The sequence below is a fragment of the Zosterops lateralis genome, assembly GCF_965231275.1.
Source record: "Zosterops lateralis genome assembly, chromosome: 24".
Classification (NCBI taxonomy): domain Eukaryota; kingdom Metazoa; phylum Chordata; class Aves; order Passeriformes; family Zosteropidae; genus Zosterops; species Zosterops lateralis.
In genome coordinates, this window is record NC_139784.1 from 7,161,662 (window position 1) to 7,187,508 (window position 25,847).

Sequence of the window (25,847 nt, forward strand, 5' to 3'; positions counted from 1 at the left end):
GAGTACCAAAGATTTTTTCAGAGAGAGTTATCTTTACACATTTAAACCTTTTTTTTTTTTTTTTTTTTTTTTTTTTTTTTTTTTTTTTTTTTCCCATATACAAAGTTTTAGACTTGGAGAAACTTAATGTGTGCTTCATGAACATGAAGTGTCCCAGGGCAGGTTGGACACTGGGGCCCTGGGAGGTGTCCCTGCCCCTGGCACAGGGTGGGATTTAAGGTCCTTCCAGCCCAAACCATTCTGGGATTCTGTGATTCACTTGGGGATGTGTCAGCAGATGGGGTGAAGTCTGAGGCCTCCCTTTTTCTGGTGGATCATTAAATGTTCTGGTACAATAATTTCCTTTAACACACACACACACCAAGTGATGGTTTTCTTGTAAAGTTTGGTGCCAGTGGGAGCTTTGCAAGCATTAAAGCTGGTGTGCCCTAAATTGATGCTGTCCTTTAGACCCTCATTACCAGTGCACTTTGGCTCCATTCCCAGGAATGAACTGAATTTGAGGTGCTGGAAGGTGAACAGCATCTGGTGCTTGGAGATGTGATTTCCATGTTTGGGGATCCTTGTCTAAAATGAAATGGTTTTTCTCTTTGTGTTTTACCTCTTGTCAAGTTTGGAGCATGGAGCTGTTTAACTGAACTGGGATTTCATTGAAGAATTCCTTGGCTGCTTCTCTCTTGGCTCAGATGTTCTTGCCCCCTTCTTCCTCCTTGTCTCCTTTCTCTGTGCCATCTGTCTGTCATCTGCTTTCTCATTTCTCTGACCTATTTATGAAATATGTTTGCACAACCCCTTTTTTGCAATGGCTGCAGTGGAGTGTTGGAATTGTGACCAGACTTATTTCCTGTTCCCCTTTGTTCACTTTGTCACTCCAACCCCTTGGATTCAGCGGGTGTTTCTCTGGTCTTGTCCTAAATGACACCTGAGTGGTTTCAGATCAGGGCTGTGCAGGGAATTTTCTGGTCCTGGCAGGGCAGCAAAAACCTCAGAGGTTGGGATTTCTCTGAGTTCCTGCAGGAGGTGGAGCCGGGTTTGGGTTGCAGCTCTTTGCTTGTCAGAGTTCAACTCTCACAAAGAGGAACTTTATTTCCAAGGCTTTGGACAGTGATTTCATTGTCCCAGCACTGCTGGGCATGAAGGGGAGCATTGAGGCTTTGTCAGCAGTCCAGGTTCTGAGCCCACACCTGTCGAGGGGCAGCAGCAGCAGCAGCTCTGGGCTCCTGCCCTTGTGCCTCTCCCCTTTCCCATGTGGAAGGATTAAGGTTGGATTTGTGCAGCTGGTCTCGGGCTCTGGGATGGCTGTGGGCACACAGGGGATGGGACACCACTGTGGGGGCAGCCAGTGTGGGTGGGCCTCCTTTTGTGGGGTCCCAGAGTGGTTTGGGTTGGAAGGGACCTTAAATCCCATCCAGTGCCACCCCTGCCATGGCAGGGACACCTTCCCCTGTCCCCAGGGTGCTCCCAGCCCTGTCCAGCCTGGCCTTGGGCACTGCCAGGGGCAGGGACACCTTCCACTGTCCCCAAGGAGACAAAAAGAATTGCTGAACACAGCGTGCCCTTTTCCCCAGCTTTAGGGAATAGCCAGAGAGTCTCTGGGAAGAACCTGAGCTGCAGGGAGGGGAGGAGGAAGGATTCAGGAGGGTGTAACAGTTGTGACATGGGAATGGCTGCTCAGTCCTGCTCCCCAAATCCACATTGGAGATGCCTCATGGAGCTGAACTAATAAAAAGCCCAAACAACAGAGTTACTACATGAGTGGATTGTTAACCTGCAGCTGACCCCTTGCTTTTAATCTCAGTAAATGAAATGAAGCCCATATAATCACTCCTGAATTTGTGTGTGTGTGTGTCTGTGACACGTATTTTGCTCCAGAAGATCCTGGCAGTGAGAGGGAAAGGGCAGCTGTAGGATCAGAGATGCCACAAGGTGAAAACCCTCCCTTTGTTCTGCTTTTCTTCACCCACCTCCCTTTGCTTTGGGAGGGACTGATCAGAGGGAGCCTTTTGGCAAGTGTTTAATTAATTAAAAGAGAGAAGGTAGTAAATTGATGGTTGCAGTGGAATGTCTCCTGTGATGCTCAGACCATTCCCCTCCAAAGTGATCTTGTGCCTGGGACAATAAATACCCCAGATAACAGAGCCTTGACCGTGAGCCAGAACTCCTCTGGCCATTTAATGGATGAGGAAAAGATGTCAAGTGCCATGGCCAGGATCAAACAGCAAATCTGTGATGGAGCAGGGAATTGGCAGACTGGGACTGGAGGCCTTTGAGCCTTTTAAACCATAAGACTTTATTCTTTTCCCACTGCCCAGTTGGGATTCCACAGTGCCAGTGTCCTGTTCCCTAAGGGAAGCTCTTCCTTTGTGATGGAGTAAATAACTATTAGATTCCCACCAGGGGTGTACAGATATGGACTCTGCTATCAGCTTCTTGCTTCCTTTTTGTTTGTTCTTCACTTTTCTCCCTGGTCAGATGAGGGTTCCCTCCTTGGAGCCTACCTGGAGTTAATCCCTTAACTCTGCTCTCAGTGGTGGTTCCTGTGGTCTCCCTTGTGGGTTACAGCCTTTTGCAGGAGAAATGCATCTCCACACGTGTGGCTTTCTGTATTTGGACTCTCCAGAGTTCATCACCCGAGGTCGTTGTGTGAACTTTTCCTGCAGGGAGTCCCTGGGGAGGTGGCACTGGTGGGGTCCTCACCAGGCTCCTGCAGCCAACACAATCTGCCATTTGGATGGTTCACATCCAAACCCCAACGTTCAGAGTGTCAGCATCAGCCACCTCAGCTCTGCAGCCTCACCCAGACCCCGCTTCCTTCCCCCTGCAACGCCTGCCCGCTCTCAGGTTTGAATTACTCCGAGCCCTTTTGCAGCAGAGTAAATGGGGTATGTGTAAGTTTAAACATTCAGGCCTTTGTCAGCCCCCAGCGAGGAGCAGAGGCCTCCTGTGGCTAGAACTATGTTTGGGGGAGGCCCTTGTTTCACAGTGCGTTGGGCTGTGTCGAAGGATGGTTTTGGGAGCAGGGGACTGCAGCAGGGCACAGGTGGAGCTCTGGCAGGGGCTGAGTTCCCCCAGCCACAAGTGCCCGGAGTGTTTGGTCCTTGTCCCAAAGGATGGAGGATGTGACCCACAGGACTCAGCTGAGTTGCCAGGTGCAGCATTGGCTCCTTTTTGTCTCCATCATTCCCTAGTAGATCATCCAGTGGTTGTTGTTCAGCTCCACCTCTGCCCTGTGTTGGGTGAAATACTCCTCCTTTCAGTCCAGAAATTCCTGGGGTTTCAAATTGTTTCTGGCAAACACGTTCAGAAGATAGTACAGGCTGAAACTGTGGCTCTTAAACTGTGCTCTGTGGGACCGTGCAGGGGGACTTGCAGATTCGTTAAATGAGATTCATTAAATGATGGAAAAAGTTGATAAAGGAGCCAGGAATGCCCGAGAAATTCACGGGTGTTGACAGACAGCCATTGGTGCCAGAGCTGTGATGAGGAGAGGGGGAAGTGCTGGTGGTTGAATGCAGATGAGATGGGAAGCTCCCTGAAAACCCTTCATTAGTGGCCAGAGCTGCTCTTCTGGAATATTCTTCAACCTGGTCAGAGCTCAGCCCTTTCTTGGAAAGCAGAGATCATCTTTTGTGTCTCCCATTTGATGTTTGAATCCAGTGTTTCTTCAGTCCTTTGTGTGCCGGAGCGTTGCTGATAAAAGGGGTTTCACATGGGCGAACAATGCAGATTGTGCCTTTCATCTCCTGGAGATACAACTGGATTTTCACAGCCTTATTTTGGCCATGTCCAGCCACCCCCAGGACAGCTCTGCCTAAAGCTCTTGTGCTCCCTACCCCAAAACCAGCAGCTCCCCAGGGATCAGTCTCAGATTCGATCCAGTGCTGTGAAACCTTTCTGCGTCTTTGCTGTGGAGCACAACTGCTGAGTCCATAATTTGTACCTTGTGATGCGCTGCCTCTGGTGCTGCCTGTGCCCAGTTCAGTGTCTGGAAGCAGCTGCCCTTCTCCCAGCCTGTGCCATCCTGATGTTCCGTGCCCCTTTCCGCTGTGTTTCTCTGGCTCCAGGCAAATCCCAGCACAGCGTGACTCACATCAGTCTCCTGTTCTCCCTTCCCATTTCTCTCTGGACTGTTTCCACACTCCTGTGTGCTGCACAGCAGTCCTTCAGCCAGGATTATTTTAGCCCATTTCTTAGATAAAGGACTTGGAGGCCAGAAAATGTGTTATTTCTGTGTTAACTGGAAGAGCTCTTTGGGTTGAGAGAGGAAACTTTCCTTGGGTTGATGCCAGGAATAGCACAGCTGCCCCTTCCCTTGACTAAATGACCTTCAGATTTAATATTGATGTGCGGCTTTATTCTCGCTCTGGTTTAGATTAGAGAGGTGATCTTTGCTGGGAAATGTTGGGAGGGGCCTGAGTAGGGGCTTGTGCTCAGAGGGAGCTGAGCACAGCACCCCAGAGAACATCTGCACCCCAGAGAATATCTGCACCCAGAGGCTGTTCTCTTCCCCTAAAAGACGCGGTGTTCCTGTTGCTCTGAACAGGGATGACCTCCCTGTGCTTCAAGCCAAAAAATAAAAGGAAATTTCCTTTTTCCTACAGCTCTGAAGCTGCTGGTATTGAAGGCTTGGAAATCAGGGCGAGCCCCTGAGTGAGGGAGCCTGAGCTGGGATTGCACTCTGGAATTTGCTCCCAGTGCTCTGCTGAAGGCTGGGAAAGCAGATTGCTGCTCCCCTGGAAGGCAGAGAGCCTTGGGACTGCACCTTCTTGGTGAATTCATGCCACTGGTGCAGTTCTGTGCTGCTTCAGTGTCCCCTAAAATCCAGTATTAATTCCCCCTTACTCCAAGCCCAGCCCATTTCAGCCACGTTTGGCACTGCTGAGAACTTCTTCTTCTATAGAGATCTTCTCTGGTTTCTGCCTGGTTTGTCCTTTTGTCATTAGATGGTTCAAACAAATGTGTTTTTTAGAATTATGGAATTGTTTGAGTGGTTGAAAGGACCTTAAAGCTCATCCAGTCTCTCCCCTCTGCCATGGGCAGGGACAGCTCTCCCTAGACCAGGCTGCTCCAAGCCCTGGAGAACATTTCCAGAGATGGGGAGTCAAAAACTCTCTGGGCTTCTCTACCAATGCCTTTGTGTGAGCTTAAAATCCTCCTTGCTCTAATGAACTGTGAGGAAAACTGAAAAAAAAACCAAACCAACTTTATGGGAGATTTCGTGAGGAGGGTTTAGAGCTTTTGTGTTCCAGGTACAGAGCAGAGTGTAAATTCTGTGATCTCAGAGCCGTGTTCAGGAGCACAAACTCGGTGTCAGAATTCTGCATTTGGAGACGTGTTTGCAGAGCTCTCTCCTCTTCCTCTCAGGCCATGAAAGAGCAGATAAGGAGGGTGAGGTCATCCCAGCAGTGCAGAAATTTCCCAGGCCTGGGGCTGAGCCTGTTTCAGTGTAATCACTTATCCTGAAGTTTCATTTTGATCTTGGGCTGCAGAACCTGCCGAGTTAAACAAAAGCCCCCCTGGTCCCCATGAGCCATGACAAAACACCCTTTGACCTCGGGCCTTAACGGCTGCATAATGAGAAGTGGAGAGACTGGAGCTGCTTTTTCATCCCTGGGAAGGTGGGAGTGCCCAGTGCTGCTCACTCCTCTCTGCCAGTGTTTACTGGGTGCTCTGGGTGGGGGTGAGGAGGAAAGGCTCCATCTCCTGAGAGATAAAACAAGAGGAAAATGAGAGCAGGTTTTATTTGTTGCCCTGCTCACTTCCACCCCGGAGTGACAGTGATCAGAAGTGGCTGAGCTGAAAACAAGTTTCTGCATCCCGTGTCAGTGAGCTCTGTTTGTTGGGAAGTTTGGGAAATACTGTGGGAACAGACAATTCCCCTCTTGCAGGGAAGAATTTTTTGCTTTGAGGTTAACTCCACTTTTTTCTTGGATATCTCATTGTGAGGTCGATTTGCTGGTGCTGCCCGAGTGGGGAAGCTTTGGGACACTGAGACGACTGTGGTGGCATTTGTTTAGATCAAGCTGGGAGCAGCACAATCAGGAAATGCTTCTGTTGGTGCCATTAGCCTTATGTTATGAGCTGGAAGGTTTTAACATCCTGGAGAGTTCATTCCATAAATTCTGCCTTCAGTAACTCTCCTGAAAAATGAAAATATGTCCCAAATAAGTCCCCGTTGTGACACGGTGTTGTGTCAGTGCTGCTCACCAAAGCTCGGGGCTGCCGTCCTCACCCTGGCAGTAATTTCATGTAGTTTCTGTATTATGGAATATTGATTTACTGTGGAGCGTAAAAATGTGCCATACTCAGCAGAAGGGCCTCTCCAATTGTTATGCTCCAGGAACACTGCTGCTCAGGAATGTGAAATAAATTTTCCCTTTTAACAATGGCTCCTGATTTGCATCGTGTCTGTTCTCCTTCCCCGGGGACTGTGGCACTAATGGGCTGCAGGAGGCTCCCCCACTCGGGCACCAAACTCCTCTGTTTGCACACACACAAAGGGCTCTGCTGTGGGACAAGTGTAAGAACTTCTCCAGCACTTCACTCCGTGCCGTAATTGTCTCCTCTCTGTTGTGCTCTCAGTCTTGTTTGAAGGGCTCAGAGCACTGAAACACCCCCGTCCTTCTCTTCTTTGATGTTTGAACTGCATTTATTTTCAGGGAATGTTGTTTTCCAGCAATCCACAAAGTCACATCACCCTGTGCTGCCAAAGTGTGAGGTGATCTCATGGTGCTGAAGGGAGCTGGGAATGGGCTGGTTTTGCTCTTCTGGAGCTTTGCTTTGGCACCAAGAACAGCTTTAGGATGTGGAGTTGGCAATATTCAAGATTGTGGTTGTTGCTGGCTGTGCTGGTGATGCTTTAGTGAAGATGTCAAACCTCTGTCACCACTCACTGTGTCCTCCTAGTGAACAGGAGTCACTGGCCCTCTTGAGTTTGCCAGAAGAAGGTTATAAATCTCATGGTGAGATCCCACCTTTAATGTGAAGAGGAGGAAAAAAAAAATGAAGAGCACAATTTCCAGTGGCTTTGTGCTTCTGCCACTTTGTGCTGTCTTGTAGGAGGATTTTAGCTCCTGGTGAAAATCTGAATCTAAGAAAGGTAATGATTCTCCTGTCCAGCCCAGACCTACTGGGAAACTGCTGTAAGCAAAATTATAATATTGATAAAGGACCTTACTCAGCAGAAAGAAGGATATGCTCCTAGAAGATGTTTGCTGTAGGCTTGAGCAATTGTATTTTAGGCATTTTGAGGGACAAATGGGCATTCTTGGGTCACAGTTTGTTGTGTTGAGAATGGCATCTTAACTAGAGCTTTAAGGGAAAAAATCCCAATGAACTGAACACAGCTGGAGCAAACTTTGGTGCCTGGTGTGGTGTCACATTCTCATCCCTGGATTTAGCTGGAAGGGACTAAGGAAGGGGTTAATTTCTGGGGTGATGGTGCTGAGGCAGAACCTGCACAGGGGCAGCTGAGGCTGCTCTGCCCTGGCTGCCCGTGAGCCTGTGGAGAACTAGGCTGGAAAATGGGCCCAAGAAATTCTCTTAAAACGTGGTATTTTTCAGCTGACTGCTCTGCTGTGCCTCTGGACAGTTGGTTTTCCTGGTGTAACAGGCAGCTTGTGGTGACCACACTTTCCTGATCCCATCTCCTGTCCCACACCTTGTTCCCCCACCTTCCCCTTCTCCCACCTTTGTCTGTGGGTGCTCAGACATGGCCCAAAGTCCTTGAATTGGCAAAGCTGGAGGAATAAAATCCGAATTTTTGGCTATTGTCACGGAACAATTGTGGCTGCTGAGGGCTCAAGAGCAGCAAGGGCTGGGAAGGGCTGTTTTTTCAGACCCTCAGCTGAATAAATGCTTGGGGCAGTCCATAAACGTCATGGAGTAAAGATCTGGGGACACTTGGGTTTGAAACAGCACAAAAGTACTTCTGAGACACCCTTCTGCCGTTTCCAGGCTTTGGTGGGAGCTGCTGCCTGTTCCTCTGGAGGTTCCTGTGTTCCCCCAGGGGTTGGGGATGGGCTGAGAAGGGCCAGGAGTGACTCAGAGTCCCGGGATCTGCACCTGGGGCTGGGTGTTGATGGGAGGGGAGCTGCATCACCAGCCTCCTGCAGCACCTGGGGCTGTGCAGCTTCACCTGCACAGAGCCCTGGGATCCTTTCAGTTAGAAAAGGCCTCTGAGGACATCTTGTCCAGCCTTGGGCAGTGCTCTGGACCTGCTCTGCTGCAGCACCTTCCCTGCATTGCTGCAGCCCCTGGGCATGGCATGGGCAGTGGGGATTGATGTCACAGTTCCTGCAGGGGCTGGGGAGGTGCTCCACAGCCAGCAGTGTTTGCTCTGAGCTGAAAACAGGAGATAAATAAAACGCTGATTTTTAGTTGAGTGGTGAGAAATCTGCTGCTTCTGTCTCGGGGCAGGAGCTCGGCTTAGCCTTGCTCCTGCTTTAGGATTTGTGCTCCCAAGTTTTCCCTGAGCAGTTGGGGATTTTCAGTGGAAATAAGTTTTCCCTCCCAGCCTGTGGAGGTCCTGGGTCTGTGTGAATGTGGGGATGAATGAGCCGAGGGGAGGCTGAAGGAGGTTGAGCAGAGTGCTGAGCACATGCTGGGAGCAGAAGAGCCCTTCAGAGCTGATGGTTCTGTCCAGGGCTGGGGGCGGCTCCTCAGCTGAACAAACTGTTCACTTTGGCTTCTTTGCAGGCAGAAATGTTACCGTCAGCTAATGAGATTGTTCTCCAGCCTGGTGGGGTTTTCTCTTCCTCCCTCAGAGTCATCATGAGAGTGGGTTTGGCAGAGCTTTAACTCTTGCTCCACGCGCTGGCTTTACACTGTTGTTGTTGGGTTTTTTGGGGGGTTTTTTTTGTTTGTTTGTTTGTTTTTTAATCTGGTTTTGCATTGATGTAATAATAATAATAATAATAATAATAATAATAATAATAATAATAATATGAAAGCTTGGTGAGCTGAGGAATGAATGTGAAGAATATTTGGGGACAGGAGCAAAGTGGAAAATCACCTGAATTGGTTGTCTTATTGAAGAAAGGTGCCATCCTGTACCTCCTGGGCTCTGTCCTCATGCCCTGGTGAGGCTCCTCTCTGGAAGGGGCTGAGACATTCCCAGTTTGCTCTGGAGGGTGAGGGAGGCTGAGCTGTGTGTCCCTGGGGGAAAAGCCTCAAACCCCAGAGCTCTGCACCACTCTTAGGTGATTTCTGTCCAAAGCTGTGTAGGAAAGAGGAGAGTAAATGAGAATAAACACTCCCTCTGCTCTGGGAGGTGTCTGCATTCCAGGGGACAGCACAGAGTGGAGGAGGGGAGGCACATGGAAAGTGCCTGGAAAGCTGGAGCCGATTGCCTCATGTTGTGGCATCAGTGTGTGAGTGCCCTGGGCTGTGCCTCCTCCTGGCATCGCTGCCAAGGGCATCCTCTGCTTCCAGAGAGTCCCTCCCGTGGCTGCTGCAGCTCTCAGCCCTCCTGGCTGCCTGCAGAGCTTCTCTGTGTTTCTGTGTTGTGTTTCTCTCTCTCTCTCTCTCTCTCTCTCTTCTGGCATCGACTGTTTTCTTCCAGCATGACCTGTTATTCCTCATTTAACATCAAGATGATTTGGGTTTGTGCTCAAGTGCTTGGAGTGGCAGAAGCAATCTCCCTTCAGACCCCGGTGGCTGTTTCTCATTCATTCTGCTGATTCCTAGAAGTGGTTCTGATAATGAAGCTCCCCTTCAGCCTGTAACTTCCCCATCTGAGATCAGTTCTAGCTCCATTTTTCTGTGCTGCTCCGTGTCGTTACCGGGGTGGTTTAGCAGCAGCTGGTGGATCTGCTCTGCTCACTTTGCAGCTGGGCCTTTAGTAGGGCAGTCTCCTGGTGAAGAATAAGTCTGCTAATCTCTAATTCCCTCAGTTTGCTGGGGCTGTCTGTCTGCCTGGGTGGAATTCAGCTGCATGGGCTCAGCAGAAAGCAGCCTGGACTGGTGGGTGGAGGGGCTGACTGGGGGACTCGAAGCTGCGACTGGGGTTGGATATTGGGAAGAAATCCTTCCCTGGGAGGGTGGGGAGGTCCTGGCACAGCTGGGGCTGCCCCTGGATCCCTGCAGTGCCCAAGGCCAGGTGGGACAGGGCTGGAGCAGCCTGGGACAGTGGGAGGTGTCCCTGTGCCAGGCCTAACCACCCTCTCAGGGAAGGATTTCTTCCCAATATCCAATTCAACCCTTCCCTCTGTCACTTTGGAGCCATTCCCCCTTGTCCTGTCACTCCATGGTCCCTCTCCATCCTCCTGTAGACTCTGCTCAGGTTTAGAAGGGAAGGAGAGGGTTTTCCTCTCCTCCAGAGCAGGTGGAGGTTTCAGATCCCCAGTGGTCACTGCAGGACATCACACTGTGTGGTGCTTGGTTGCTCCTTTCTAACGCTAAAGGAGAAAAGAATAATTTTCACAAAATACTTAGAGAGGCATTTAAGCTGAGGAATATCTGTAGGTCCCTATCCCAGAGCTGATCCCCAGGGGGGAACATCCATCCCATGGTGTTGCTGCCAGCAGCTCCCAGGGAAGGGTGGGACCCAGCTGGGGAAGGCTCAGTGTTAAATATAGACACGCACTACGCTGGGTGCTGTTTTGGAAAGTGTGGCTGAGCCATCATTCCGTTCCTCCCCTCCTCCCCTGCTGCCGCAGGGTGTCAGAGGATGAAGTCTACATTACTGTGTTTCTCTTTCTTGGGTTATTTTTGGTTCAGATCCAGTGGGGTTTTCTGGGGTAGGATGTGTCCTGATTTTAAGGTGAGGAGCAGGTCTGCTGCTGCTTGTGCTGCCATGTCGTTTAAGGAATTAAATGGATTTAAAACTAATTTTTTTAATATATATACTTAATCTCAAATTCTGTGTAATCTGAGAGGAAGGATGGGCTGTATTTAACAGCACAGGCCAGTGTTCCAGCAGGCAGAGGTGCTTTGTAATGTTGGGAGAGGCAGACTGGGGAATTGGCACTTGGGGTGTACTCTCAACAACATTTGATTCTAAAAAGTTACTTCTAAAAACAATTCCCAGGGCTCTGTGGATCCCCAAAGAGCATCCTGCTGAAATCTGGCTTTGCACAGGGAGATATTCCAGAGGAAAGGACTTGAACTCCTAAAGGTGTTTTGGAAAAGGTCTTGGAGAAGGCTGGGAGGGCAGAAGGCAGCAGATGCCATTGCCTGTTCTGGGGGATTGTGGCCTCCTCTCCATTGGCTGTGCAGGGACATCCCTGGGCAGCCAGAGGTGCAGCAGGAATGTGGATAATTCTCTTGTTCTGAATGCATGGCTTTCACTTGCACTTTGAAACAACCAACTCCTCCTTTTCTGGGTATTTCTATTGGTTGATTTGAAACTTGAAATAACCCTGGGACTTTTCTGTATATATTTCATTTTTTGGCAAGTGCATTTGGTAGCAGTTATGCCTAAACCAGGGCAGAGGCCCAGGAGGTGCAGATTTTTTGAAGAACTTGATGGTTTCTGCTCCTTCCCATCTCTGCAGCTGGGGCTGCCTCAGTACAAAACCTCATTTACCACGTGCTGCTTCTGCTGTCGTGGCTCTGAAATGGGTTCATCCCAGCAGAAGACTTTCTGGTTTGATTCTGGAGGAAACATCTGGACATTGCTGTGGCTCCCCTGCCCCACGTGCTCTGGCTGGTTCAAAATTGCTGCACAGAAGGAGGGGGGAGATGGGCAAAGGGAATTATTTTGTGATTAATTTCTTAATTGCTGAGCATCCAGATGTGGCAAAGGCTTTGTGCAGCAAGATGGGTTTGTCAGCACTTTCTGCTGATGCTTTGTTTCCACACCATGTCGGGCTTTTCTTCCTTTCTGGGCAGCTTTAGCATTTATCAACAGGAATCAGGGTGCTTAGGGTGTATTTTCACGATATTGTGGCTTTTAAGGTGGAGAGTGGAGCTGAGGATTTATCCATTCCTCACCATCTTCGTGTTCCTTCCTGCCCTGGAGTGCAGCAGTGGGGATTGAGGCTGTTTTGATGGCAGGTGATGTTATTTCCTGGCTTCTTTATTTGCTTGCTCCATCCATCAGACGCAGGAATCTTTTGCTGTTGCCTGCTCTGGCCTTTGCAGCACATCATTGCAGGGGAGCAGCTTGTGCAAGGTTGGCCCTGTTGGTCCTTTCCAGCTTTTAAACCCCAGCAATGGTGATTGTGAAACTCATCACCAAGGTTTAACTGTGGCCACTTGGTGTGGGCTGCAGTTCAGGTGGATTTGGGGACTGATGGCAGAGACTTTTTTGTGAAGGCTTCAGTCACTGGGTACCAGAAGTGTTGGAAATTCCTCTGCAGAGACATGGCCCTTGCAGCACATCTGTAATTCCTCGGTAATTATTAACAGCGCTGAGATGGTACCAGTCCTGCCACCCGGGGTGGAGTTTTGATGTGTCTGTCGATTCCCCCTGGATTTTTGTGGCCTGTGTGATGACAACCCCCTGAGAACTCCCTGTGTGTCGTTGCAGGAGGCGCAGGGCAGAGTGGAGGTGGGCAGCAGACCGTGCCGCCATCGTCAGCCGCTGGAACTGGCTGCAGGCGCACGTCTCGGACCTGGAGTACCGCATCCGGCAGCAGACGGACATCTACAAACAGATCAGGGCCAACAAGGTGAGCAGCCCTGCCTTGGGGCATTCCCCTGCCTTGGGGCATTCCCTTGCCTCTGGGCACCCCTCCTGCCTCTGAGCACCCCTCCTGCCTCTGGGCACCCCTCCTGCCTCTGAGCACCCCTCCTGCCTCTGGGGCACCCTCCTGCCTCTGGGCATTCTCCTGCCCCTGGGCATTCTCCTGCCTCTGGGGACCCCTCCTGCCTCTGCCCCCTGCCTCTGGGGGGACCCCCCCCCCCCCCCTGCCTTTGGACATCCCTCCTCTCCTGTCTCTGGGCGTCCCTTCTGCCTCTGGGCACCCTCCCTGTCTCTGGGGACCCCTCCTGCCTCTGGGCACTGCCTCTGGGGACCCCCTTGCCTCTGGGGACCCCTCCTTCCTCTGGGCACTCCTCCTGCCTCTGGGGACCCCCCTGCCTTTGGACATCCCTCCTGCCTCTGGGGACCCCCCCAGCCTCTGGGGCACCCTTCCTGCCTCTGGGCACCCCTCCTGTCTCTGCCTCGCCTCCTCGGGCTCTCCCTGACACCCCTGTGAGGCCTGGTGCTTCTCCCCCCTGCCCCTCTCTCTGTCTCTGTCTCCCAGAGCAGATTGCAAAGCTGTGACTAATTGTAATGCAATTTGGCATGGGCTGAGTGTGATTCCTGTCCCTGGTTCAGTGTGATGATGTGAAGGGAGCAGTACCTTGCTTTAGAGTCAGTCTTTGGTTGAGTGTGTGATGGTGTTCCCCATCACTCAAGGCTTTTTCTTTTTCTTTGATATTTATTTTTAAAACCTTCCCATTCTTTCCTTCTGGGAGTAGCTGAAGATGGGGATAAGAACAGCTGAGATTAAGTGGGAAAGGGAGTGGCCTGTGGAGGAAGTTAGTTCAGATGCTATCTGAGCAGGCTTAAAATTGAGTCTGCTCCATAAAAAAATACCATTTTTTGGTGCTGACCTTTCTCTGTGCAAGGAATTTTTTTTAGCATTGCTCTCAGATGGTGGGAGAGCAGAGAAAGGATGAGGAAGGGACTGTTATGGAGACTTGTTCAGGCATGCACATCTAAATGTCAGGCCTTGGAGGAAGGAATGTCTGGAGTTTGTGGCAAGAAGGCTCCTGGTATTGCATCAACTGAGGGATCCTCAGGAATTCAGCCTGGCAAACGCCTTTCCCAAGATGTTGTGCTGCTCTGGGGGTGGTGGTGGGGAGAGCCTTCCAGGGGGCAGAAGGCAGAGGAGGGAGACTGGACTTTGATGCAGCTGTGCAGAAAAACAGGGTTAATTGAGTGAGTGAGGGCTCTGAATGAGTAGGTGGAAGAGCAGAATCCATTTCTGGGATTAGGGCAAAAAAAAAGGCTTCTGGGATGGGCAAATGAAGGATTCTGCAGAAAGAATCATTTTCTGTCTCAAAGCTGATGGTGCAGCGTGGTTTTAAGTACTAAATACAAAATAGCTGAACATTTATTGGCTAAAAGTTAAGTAATGCAAGGAATGAGAAAACTCAGGTAATGATGTGGAAGGTTCAGGGCTTTCACCAGGTGATGACAACTCGACAGGCTCATGAAATGACCTGATAATGGTTCCAAACATCCCCTGGGGTTTATCTGAGGCTGCAGCCTCAAGGTCTGAAAGGTTCTGGCCAGTGGGACCATCCTCCCTGATTTGTTCAAACCAAAATTCAACTGTGATAACCCAGTACATGAATTTAAATCAAACATGTTGCTCAAGGTGCAGGGGCATTCAGAACTTGAGTGTTTTGGGTAGTGGCCGTTCTACTTGAAGAAGAATAAAACAAAACCACGAGTATTACACAGCCCACCTCTGATGGGGCTTGCTGGGGATTATTCTTGCACCCAGCTGTCGTTATCTTGATGTCACTGAGCTCTGGGATGGTTGTAAAACAGATTCTGTTTGCACCAATGAAAAAACTAAAGAGCGTCTTAAAAGGGCTTGGAACAAGAATAGGAGACTAGAGAAACAACCCCGTGTGTCAGGAACACACGACCTCGTTGGAATGGATTTGGCTTCAAATTGTACAAGCAAAACAGTTAAAGAATTTGGAAACACCTTGTTTTTTCTATCAATATAACTTAACTCCAGCTTATTTGGCCATAAGGAGGTTAAAACTTTGCTGCTGCAGGAATTCAGAGTTCCACAAGTTCTAAAGTTCAAAGAAATTGGAATTTTTTTTTTTAGGTTAATTACCTTTATATGTTAGAGCTTACATCCCAAGAAAGACACATTGCTGTGTGTGATCAAAGCAAGGGAAGGACGAGGCAGTCAAAAATCAGGCTGTGTTTGGAGGGTAAACTGCTACCTGGGTGTCTCAGCAGGAATTGTGCTCTCAGCACATTGGGATCTGCTCAGAGCCTGGTGAGATGTGGAGGAAAACACCAAACCAGGGAGCGTGTGCTCAGAGCTGGTTGTAAAATACCCTGAAAAATAGCAGCTTGCTGGGGGAAGCCTTGCAGCTCTGTCCTCTCTGCTGAGAACGTGCCCAGGTTCCCCTCCAGGCTCACTGTGCTGTGACACCTCCAGAAATGCTTTCAGGTGGCTGATCTGCCTGGTCTGGATCTGAGCAGCCCCTTCCCAGTTCTTTGTTTGACCAAATGCAGCTCACTGGGGCTTGTCTTTATCCTGGGCTGTGCTTGTGGCCTGTAGGTCTCACCACCTCCCTAATCCCTTGCCCTGCTTGGTTATGATACAGCTCAGAATATGCATAATTACAATGATTTTATTTCACTTGGTGTTTGTTCTGAGAGCAAAGCAGTCCTGCCTTTAGATTAAGCTTCAGTTAAACAAAGAGAAACAGGACAGCATCTGTTAAACCTGATAAAACAGTGCTCAGCCTCTGTGCTTTGTCCTGTTAAGTTTGTAGCAATGTCTTTCTTTCCTTATTGAATTTTTGTAAATATAATTTCTTTGGAGGGAGTGGGAGGGGGAGTCTGCTCACAGTAACAAGTCTGTAGATGTTTTGTCACCCACTCAGAATTGTTTGGTTGGATGTTGGTGGCAGGTTCCACTCTGGGGATGAGAGCAGTGCCTGGCTGGGCACTGTGTGTCCCTGGTGGGCACAGGGCAGGGGTGGCAAGGGACAGGCACTGGTTCAGAGGCCTGTGAGCTGCCTCCAGCCTCTGTCCCTCCCTCTCTGGGTTCAGCTGGGATGTCAGGAGGAGCCAGGCAGCAGCAGGGGACTGACTGTGTTTGGCACATCTGGAAGCCCTGGTGGGAATTCAGTTCCTGCCCTGCAGCGTCGGGGTCTGGGGGAACGATGCTTCCCTGTGGAGAGCAGAGGAGCTGCAGCTGATTCCTGTTCCCTCTCTTTTCCAGGGGCTGATAGTCCTTGGTGAAGCTTCTCCCCCTGAGCCTGCAGTGGATGATCCATCCCGTCCTGTCAGAGCTGAGGTGAAGCTGGAGCCTGGGGCCGAGCGCCTGGTAAGTGCCAGCACTGGGGCTGACAGTCCAGCTGCTCCACCTGCACCAGGTGTGGGGAGGGAAGGCTCATCCCTTGGGCCGTGGGGCAGAGGGAAGGCTCATCCCTTGGGCTGTGGGGCAGAGGGATGTTCAAACCACAGGAGTGGCCTCAAAGAGCAGCTCCTGCTGTGACTCCAGGTGGGAATCACTGATCTTGGTCTGTAGCTCACCCCCTCCCGTGTTATTTTGGGGTAATAAACAAAAGGATTTTTAAACACCTTTTAGAACAGAGTTCCTGGGGGCACCTTTGTAATATGCATTAGCATTTTGTGAAGCTTTAAAATCCTAGCTAATCCTTTCCCTGCAGCAAAAAAGTACCTCAAACTGAGAGCAGCATGATTAGCAAAGGCTGCTAAAGATGTGGCTATTTAATATCTGCCTGAGCATTCCCCCTTGGAAAGGGCACTAATGATTGCAGTGAGATGCACTGGAAACTATGCAGAGTGCCAGGTATTTATTATTTAATGCAGAAATGTAGGGCACAGACTAAAGGCTTGATCGTTCTGCTCGGCCTGCCTGGGATTGCTTTGGAGCCTGGGAGAGGCATCCACGTATTAAACTGGAGGGTTTGGAAGTTGGGATGGAGTAGGAGGAGAAGAGTGGGCCCTGATATTTCTGTGGGTTCTACTTGGCACTTTCTCGTGGCCCCTCCTGCAGCCCTGTGTGCCTCCTTGGCCTGCTCCTGGAAAAAAGGGAGTTTATTCCCTTTCCACAGGGACTCACACATCACTCCACACTCCCAACTTCTCTGTGACAGTGCTGCAAGTGTCACCCCTGGGCACCCAGCCCCTGGGTTTGTGCTTAATTAGGTCTGCTCGTTAGGGCGGGGTGTTGAGTCAGAGCCTTGATCTGCTCCAAGCCAGAGATTACCCAGAGAGTTCCTGGGCTCTGCCTGGAAAGGGATCCTGGGCCTTTCCTGGAGAGGTGCTTATCATTTTGGCACCCTCCAGGCCTTTTCCCCCCCAAAACTGGCAGAGTGAGAGGCACATCTGCCACGTGGAGCAGAGGGAGGAATCCATCCTGTCTCATCCCTGGGATCCCCTCAGTGCCTCCCTTGGCCGGATCCGTGTCCTTGGGCTTCATCCGTGGGATGGGGCTGATAATCCCCAGGGGGAGCTAATCCTATCACCAGTGCAGGGAAGGGCTTTGCAAATGAGGCCTGGGAATATCTTCTGGGAAATGGAAGCTCAGTAGGTGAATAAATATTTTTGCCTGAAGATGGAAATAACACGAAGCCCTGAAGACATAACTCCTCTGTTGGTTTTGGTGCCTTGGATTGCTCGTCTAGTGGGGGGCTGCACTTGAAATATTTAATCAGGGGGCAATATCTAGTAATAGGTGAAGGTCTGAGCCTGCCTGCTTTTGTTAGGGTTTTTTGGGAATACAGGGGGCATTCCTGGTGTTGGCTCAGGAGTTGCACACAGCTGCTTTGCTGCTGCCCTGATGTGCAGCAGAGGATGTGCTACAACTGAATCTTTGACACCCCCAAGAGCCCCAGGCATCATAAGGATCTGAACCTCCAGACCCAAAACACATAAAGGAGCTCAGTCAGGAGCAGGGGGGTGTGATCCTGGTGTGATGGATGCTGCTCTGGATCCCAGATCCTCTCTGGAGCACAGCAGGGCCCTGGGAGGTGCACAGGGGCTGCTGTGAGAGTGCAGGAGGTGTTGGCTCTGCTCCTGTGTCGGGGTACACCCATCTCGGGGTGATAAAGGGAGCCTGAGCTGCTCCTGATAAACACACGTTGGATTGAGGCTTTGCAGCTCCTGCACAGGAAGCAGCTGAGTCCCTCCATTCCTATCTTGAGCCACCGAGGCAGAGCAAGCTCGTGGAAAAGAAGTTCCTCCTTTGAGACCCTTTCTTAGGAGGAGAAAATAAACGATTTCAAAAGAGCTCGTGAGTCATGAGCACCCGCCCTGCTGCTCCAGGGGTGCCTCTGGCGGGGGTCACGTGGAGCCTCAGCCCTGCCAGGCCTCTGGAAAGCAGAGGGAGAGTGTTCAGCTCTGCATGACTTCACCTGGCCACACTGCTGGCTGTACCTGGTGGCTCAGGTGTGAGCTGCTCCTGCTCCTCTCTGTCTCTCAGGGTGGCAGAGTTGGTCTCATCCTGTCTTTGCTCCCCCATAAGAGAAACACCCCTTTTAGCAGAAGTGTAAAACCCCTGCAGAGTTCCTCAAACTGGCCCAGGCAGAAGTTGTCTGAGTTGTTAGAAATTGCCCTTCCCCGGGTGACTCAGGTCTCAGCTCTTCTGGAAACCGTTAACCCAGCACTGCCATGGCCTGGTTTTGTTATTTATTGAGCTGGGGGGGGGTGTTTGCAGGGAAGATTTAATTACCACAGTCCAGATGGGTTTGGGATGGAGTCAAGGCCAGGCAGGGGGCTTGGCTGACCATCTGTGTGGTGTCAGCCCTCTGCTTTTGCCTTTTTTCTTGGTACTTGAACCACATCACCACTGTGTGTGCTCAAAGGGGGAACCCCAGCGAGAGACAGGGCAGGGAGTGTAGGAAGTGCTGCACGAAGGAAGAAATAAAAGTTTAACCCCAGGGAGGAGCGTGTGTGACACAAAACCAGGGGGCTGCAGGGTGGGGCTGAAGGTGATGAATGCCGGGGTATGGACACACTGGTGTGGGGAGCAGGAATGTCACTGGTGGGAGGTACAAAGCCTTGTCCTTGGAGGCTTGGGGACAATCCTGCTGCTCCCTGCAGAGCCAGGGGTTTGTTTCAGACCTCAGGCAGAAGGGATTGGGGAGCACAGTGTTTTTAACTCGGTTTTTACTCACTTTCCTCTACCAAAAAGGTGTTTCCAGCTTTGTGTTTATCCAGCACTTTTAGCATTACAGACTCGCCCTTCTCCCATCTAAACCCCACAGCCTGGGCTCACACTCATTTAAAACACTCCCTGAAATGCTGTTTGGGACTGTGTTTGCACAGGTAGTAAGTTAAAATGCAAATTCAGTTTTGCAAGTCAGTTCCCCTCTCCCTCCCTGCCCGTTTTCCCCCAAAGTGCTTAGGCAGGAGCTTTCAACCACATGGCTCAGAGCAGAAACCAGGCTGCAGGACAGACTGCAGAGCTTCACAGGTGGTGATGAACTTGTTTGCACCATGGAGACAAAATGCTAAAAATCTCCTTAAAGCTCTCAGACTTTCATGCTCCTGGTTGCCTGAGGGGAATTAAAGTCCTTTGGATCTTGGAATGAAAGAGCTGCCGTGTATCCATCCCCTGGCTGCTCCCTAAGATCTCCTTGTGTCCCTGGTCTCCTGTTCCTGCAGTGACTCCTGAACCCCGCTTTGAAGTCCTGTGTGGAAACCCATGGCTACAGTGGCAGAATCCTCACCTGGAATAAAAATTGTGGCTATTTAAGAAGCTTTTATTAATTGCTATTTTTCTCACCCTTCCTTAGAGTGTGTCTGGATCCCAGCCCCTAGAAAACTTGGGTATTTCTGCTGCAAATCCTCCTGAATCCCATCCCGCCAAGCCCTGTGGAGCACCGAGACCCGTCAATGGAGTTATTAACACGTAAGTTCATGGATATCCTGGAGGAGTTTGCTTTTATGATCTTGGCAGTGTCCCGCTGCAAACCAGGCTGTGACTGGCTTGGTGATGGTATAGACGGTGTCTTTTTTTCAAAAAAGTGCAGCAGTAGATCATGCCTGGAAACATTTTGGAGGAGATTGCTTGCTTGAGGTTTTCTGCTGCATTGTTTTGCTGAAAATGGAATTAAACTGAGCTGTGTTTACATGAACAAGCCCTGCAGGCAGCTGTGCACTGAGCATGGGCAAAACTTCTTTCTTTGTGAGTAGTTTTAATACATCTGCAAATTGTGTGATTCGAAGGTACTAATGCCCTGCTTGCAGAATTATCTGTAACCACTGACCCACTTTATTGGAGTTACGGAGGAATCTCATTGATTTGGGGAGTAAAACTTCCTAAATTCTTTATTTCTCCAGGCTGCTTTTGTTGAGAAAGTCTCGAAGTGGGTAAAGGAAAACAAGTGGAAGACATTCCCCGATGCTACAGGGTTGAACCACTTGAAAACCCTTGAAAAATGTTGCACTTGCTCAGTGCCTTGAGGAGGCAGGGAAAAGGAGAGGGAAGGAGGGAGGGATGGATCCTGCACTGATGTAGTGCAAGCAGATCAAGGAGCCCATGGCTGCAGCTGGAGCACTGCAGGCTGTAACAGAGCCCTTTGTGTCCCTGTAGCCTTTGAACTGCGCAGCCTTAGACCACGGGGCTTTAATGTTTTGCATTTTTAGAAATGAAACACTTGTAGAACAGACATGAAAAGGTTCGCAGATGAGGTGCTGCTGCGCTGGGATCTGCTCGGGGCACGGGGTATTGATGCCAGGGCTGCTGCATCCTTTGTGCTTAAGGGAGGTTGATGTTAACCCTGCACCTTTCTGGCGTCACTGCTGAGAGCTGGCACAGGTAGAGATGTCAAATATTCATCAGAACCAAGTTTACATCAGGGTTCAATATTTTTTCTATAAAGTTATATGTTCTCTGGCATTTAGACTCATGAAAACCTCTTGTCCTAAGATTCCCCAAACTCTGATTCTGGAGGAAGCTGAATTCCAGGGTTAAAGCTGTTCAGGTCTAGAGTGGCTTTTGGACTGTGGCTGTTTTTTTGTTCAGAGCTTCCAAAGGTATTTTGTCAAAGCTTCAGTCGTGCGAGAGCAGGTGGTGACTGAAGTAAAAGCAAAAAAAAAAATGGAGTCAGTTTAATAAAACCTGTTGTGCCACGAACCGCGGAGCTCTAAACTCCACTCGGGGTGTTTGCTCAGGTGTGAACCATGAACCCTCTGGTGGTGCCGCCTGAATAACCAAGATTTTCTTCTTCCTGCCTCGCTCTGGGGCAGTCTGCAGCCTGGCCTGGCAGAACACGCTCAGGGAGATGGCCAGGACGCCGAGGAGCTCCTGCACAAGAGGCAGCGCCTGTCGCTGGTCCCCGCGGACGGGACGTGCGTGGCCGCGCGCACCCGCCCCGTCCTCAGCTGCAAGAAGCGCCGCCTCGTCCGACCCAGCACCATCATGCCCCTCTCCAAAAAGGTCAGTTGGCTGCCTCCTGCTCTCCTTTCCCTTGTGAAGATGGAAAAAAAAAAAATATATATATATATATATATACAACAGGAAGGAAGAGCCAGGACAGCAGGGCTTTAAGGGCTGTTGGGGAAACAAAGGAGAAATGAAGGTTGTAACAGGTTGGAAGATTTTTCTTGGCTGTCACTGGGGAGGGAAGATGCTGAACTCGTGAGTTTTCTTAAGCCAACCAGCCTGAGGTGAACTCAAGGCCAGGTAGGTCAGTGTGGCACAGTCTGAGCAGGAGGAAGAAGCCTTGAGAAGTCAAGTATCAGGAAACCTTAACTCTGACCCAGGGATTAGCAAAGCCCCAGGAAGTCGCTGCTGCTGCTCAGGGGAGAACCACAGCTGCTTGCCCAGGCATCTCTGGGATGAATGCCCTGTCTCTTCCTGTTTTGTTTTCTTTATTATTATTTTTTTATACTCCTCTCCCTTATGCAGAATTCATTCAATGGAAAATACAGTTTATTGCCTGTATGAGGAAGGGCCACATGTTTAATTCTTTTTATTTTCTCTTAGGAATACCATAAACTGTCAGTTGGAGGGAAAATAGTGAGAAATGGAGGAAATAAGGGTCTTTATTTGTGCATGCAGAACCATAATGGCAAAAATCTGCTTACCTTTGAGACAAAGTGTTTCAAGTCTGACTCTCCCACAAGGGTTGGGGGGGTTTTCACTCTGTGGATGTTTTAAAGGGAAGCTCCAAAAGCAGCATTTTTCTGAGCAAAATAGATTCTCGCTCAGCTGAGTCAGCTTTAACTGATCACTTACCTGCAGTTTTATCTGGGGTATTTCTGGGAGAGCTCTGCAGTATCTATTTGCAAGATCTTCAGTGACTTGGAAGTCGATGAACTTTCTCGTGGTGGATGCTGCCTTGTGCACTCAGTGCTTGAAGAATTGGCTGTAAATTCAGTGTTAGGTCTTTGTTGTTGTCATCAAATGCATTTGGTAATCAGAGATGGTTCAGAAGGAGCAGTTCCAGGGATGGAAGAGAGCAGGGGATTTCTGAGTTCTCCTCCAGTCATTCCAGAGACAGCTGAGTCATGGCCAAGTCCTGCTCCAGAAATACCGTGTCCAGTTGCCTCCACTCTCCTGCCCAGCAGAAGTGGCAGTGGATTGAACTTCACACATGCATCGTGGAGTTTTGGATCTTGTAATTCCTCACAATTTGGTTTGCACATTTAGGGAATTTGCCTAAAGCTGGGGGCAGCCCTCCAGCTCACACATTGGCAGAGTGGCAGGGTTGCCTCTCTCCTTGCACAGCCCATCCTGGTTAGAAAGCCCTGTGGGCTTAATCTTTATTATTTTTTTTATTAATTATTTAATTCCCAGCAGTGGTACAGCCCTGCTGATTCATGCTCATTTTTGGATCCATCACAACCTGCACATCCTCTGGGCAGAACTTGCAGAGGTAGCAATGCAACTGCTCAGTCACCCTTCCTCCTCTTCTCTGGGCATTGAATTTGCTTCTTGAATTTGCCCTCAGTGAATTATATTTGATTTATTTTAGATCATTTCTCTTAACTTGTAACCAGGAGTAGGGTTTCCAGCTCTTTCCTTCCAGCAGCCTTTCCCAGTGCAGTGTTATTTGCTGTGGATATTCTCTCCCATCCTTCAAAGTCATTCATGGAAATGATTTAAATAATTCTGATTCAGGACAGGCTTCTGCAGGATCCACTTTGGTCCATTCTTCCATTTTGGTGGGGAATCAGGGGTTGTTTTCTCTGCACGGGATTTATACCCAGTTGTGTGTCTGCAGTGGTTTCACACAAATGAAGTCTGTGTCAAGTCTATAAATCTGTGAATTGAAACTCTGTCCTGGATTAAGGAACAAGGTTGAGAAGCACCTTTGTCACTCTGTCCATGTCCCTGCAAGTGTCAGCTCCTGGCACATAATGATGGCTCTGACCCACTGGAACTAAAAACGGCTCCTTTCCCCCTTCTCTGACAGCAGAATTGTGCTGCCTCACGGTTTTTATAAATGAGGTTTCAACCTAGATAAAATTAAACACTTTTAGTCAAATTTAGCAGCTGTTAAACTGTCTGTGCTGGTAAGTTGTAGTTTTCAGTTGTGTTTATGCAAAGTGAAAGCATCCTCTCGTGAGGCCAGGCTGAATTAACGGGTTCTGTACAAGGTAGAGGGAAAAAAAAAAAAAGGGGGTGTGTATGTGTGCATAGATATAGATAGATATAGATACATATATATATATACACACTTTATAATTATATGTAATATATATAATGAATATTGGATATACCATACATGTATATTATGCATAATAAGTATAATTTCATAACAATATTTATAGATGTAACATAACAGCTATTCAGTATAATAAATGATACAGAAATAAAACCAATTATATCTTTATTGATAATAAAATGTAATAGAATGTATTGGATACATGAAGAGTACATATATTGAATATATGAAGAATACATATATTCAATATATGAAGAATATACATATTCTAGATATAAAATATGTAGAATATATCAAATACAGGTTTGATTTTAGATACTTTAAATACATTTTAGATACTTCATTTGAAGTATCGAATATATAGATAAAGTATATAAATATATAAAAATATTATATATAAATATATAATATATAGATAAAGTATATAAAATATACTAATAAAAGTATAATATAAATACTTATAAGTACTAATAGAAAGTATATAAAATATACTAATCTAAAGTATATAAAATATACTTTAGATTTATATACTTTATACAGATAGTGAGATACTTTATTTAAATTTTAGATACTTTATATACATATAAAAATACTTAATATACATATTTTTTAGATACTTTATATACATATATAAAAACACTTTATATATACATATATATATATTTAGCTACTTTATCTACATATACACTCTGTATTTCTATATATAAACACACAAGGAATATCAAAAAGACAAAGCTGCATTTCGGGACATTCCCCCTGAGCTGTCCCAGGCAGTCAGTGACCTGTCCCCCCCTGTCCCCCCTGTCCCCCCTGTCCCCAGGCCCACCGTGGCAGCCTGAGCCGCTGCAGCTGCGACGTGAACCCCTCGTGTGCCCTGTGCGGGGCCCGCGGCCCCTCCACGCCCGACATCCAGTACGACGCCCCTCTGCTGGAGCGCCTCTCCCAGCTGGACTCCTGCATCCATCCCGTCCTCTCCTTCCCCGACGGTGAGCCACGGCTGTGCTGCCTCCTGGGGGGGTCACACAGGGGGGATTGGGCATGTCATGCACTTCCAGGGGGGTGGAGATCTGTTTGGGTAGAGCCAGAGCTGGTGTTTGTGAGATTGGAGCAGGAGGGGCTGGGGAAGTGTTGCATTTACACCTGGGCTCTGCTGTGTTTTGGGGAGCTCGACCTGGAGCCTCACTCACAGTGGACTCCTGCATCCATCCCGTCCTCTCCTTCCCCGACGGTGAGCCACGGGTGTGCTGCCTCCTTGGGGGGGGGTCACACAGGGGGATTGGAGGTGCCCTGGGCTTCCAGGGGGGTGGAGATCTGTTTGGGTACAGCCAAAGCTGTTCATCTGCAGGTGTTTGTGAGATTGGAGCAGGAGGGGCTGGGGAAGTGTTGCATTTACACCTGGGCTCTGCTGTGTTTTGGGGAGCTCGACCTGGAGCCTCACTCACGGTGGGGAGGTCAAGCAGTGCTTGGGAGTCCTTCCTGGGATCTGCCTCTGGGGTCTTTGGGGCTCTAAAGCACTTGAGAAGTGTTTGCTCCCATGAGTTTGTCCCGTCTGTGTAAAATGATTTGTGGATTGGTTTGTCACAGGAAATTCTTTTGACCTCGTGAGGAATTGAAAATGATCTGCCATGGTTCAGTAGGCACAGCAAGGAGGGATGTTCCTTAGGACACTCAATTTCCTGTGTTACAGCTTCAGGGTTAATCATCATTGAGAGGAATAATTAACCAACCCTGACCGTGGGCTGTTCACAAATTTCATGTGTAGGGACTTTTTCCCAAGGGAAGAGCAGTTTCCAGAGTCTTCTTGAGCTGGTGCTTTTATCAGGAGAGTTGGGCAGTGCATGGATCAGTGGTTCCTTCCCTTGGTGGGAGTTTGTGGCAGCTTGAGGTGTGAAATTGTGGCTGCCCCATCCTTGGAGTGTCCAAAGCCAGGCTGGACGGGGCTTGGAGCAAACTGGGACAGTGGGAGGTGTCCCTGGCCAGGCCATTCTGGGATTCTCATGCTGGGAGGGAGGTGTGTGGCCTGGGATAAGTCCCTGGGCCAATGTCTGTGCTTGGGTTTAAATTCCAGCTTTTCACAAACTTCGTGTGACAGTACGAAATGCAGGGAGTGTCTGGGAGCAATTAATGTGGCCTCTTTCATTAGCACTAACTATATTTAAACCAGACTAAAATAGTAAATTGGTGCTATTTTTAGGTAGATCCCTCCCAAAGACACAGCTCTGTGATCAGGAGTGTTCAAGGAACTTAATGAACTCCTGAGGCAGGGATTTATTTTCTGATTTCACAGCACTTGTGGTCCCTCTGTAGTGCTAAATCAAATATCCTGGGAAGTGGGGAGACAACTTGTTGGGTGCTATTGCAGCAGGGGCACCAGGCAAATTATCCCACATCCTTCCCATTTTCAGGGCTCCCCGCAGCCACCTCACAGGGTAGAAAATTGGTTCTGGCTGCACGAGACTAAAAAACTTTGGATTTAAAACTAATCGGTGTAAAGCCGAAAACACCTGTGC

At 49.1% G+C, this 25,847-nt stretch overlaps 1 protein-coding gene across 2 annotated transcripts in view; it reads left to right on the forward strand.

Moving 5' to 3' along the window:
• KANSL1 (KAT8 regulatory NSL complex subunit 1) overlaps nucleotides 1-25,847 on the forward strand; it is a 65,063-nt gene that overhangs the window by 27,329 nt on the left and 11,887 nt on the right. For both annotated transcript variants that reach the window (XM_083877548.1, XM_083877547.1), the window contains exons 2-6: nucleotides 12,473-12,614; nucleotides 15,915-16,019; nucleotides 19,459-19,574; nucleotides 20,915-21,104; nucleotides 24,158-24,323. In XM_083877548.1, the coding sequence (XP_083733674.1) occupies nucleotides 12,473-12,614; nucleotides 15,915-16,019; nucleotides 19,459-19,574; nucleotides 20,915-21,104; nucleotides 24,158-24,323 (719 nt within the window). The remainder of the gene's footprint in view (nucleotides 1-12,472; nucleotides 12,615-15,914; nucleotides 16,020-19,458; nucleotides 19,575-20,914; nucleotides 21,105-24,157; nucleotides 24,324-25,847) is intronic.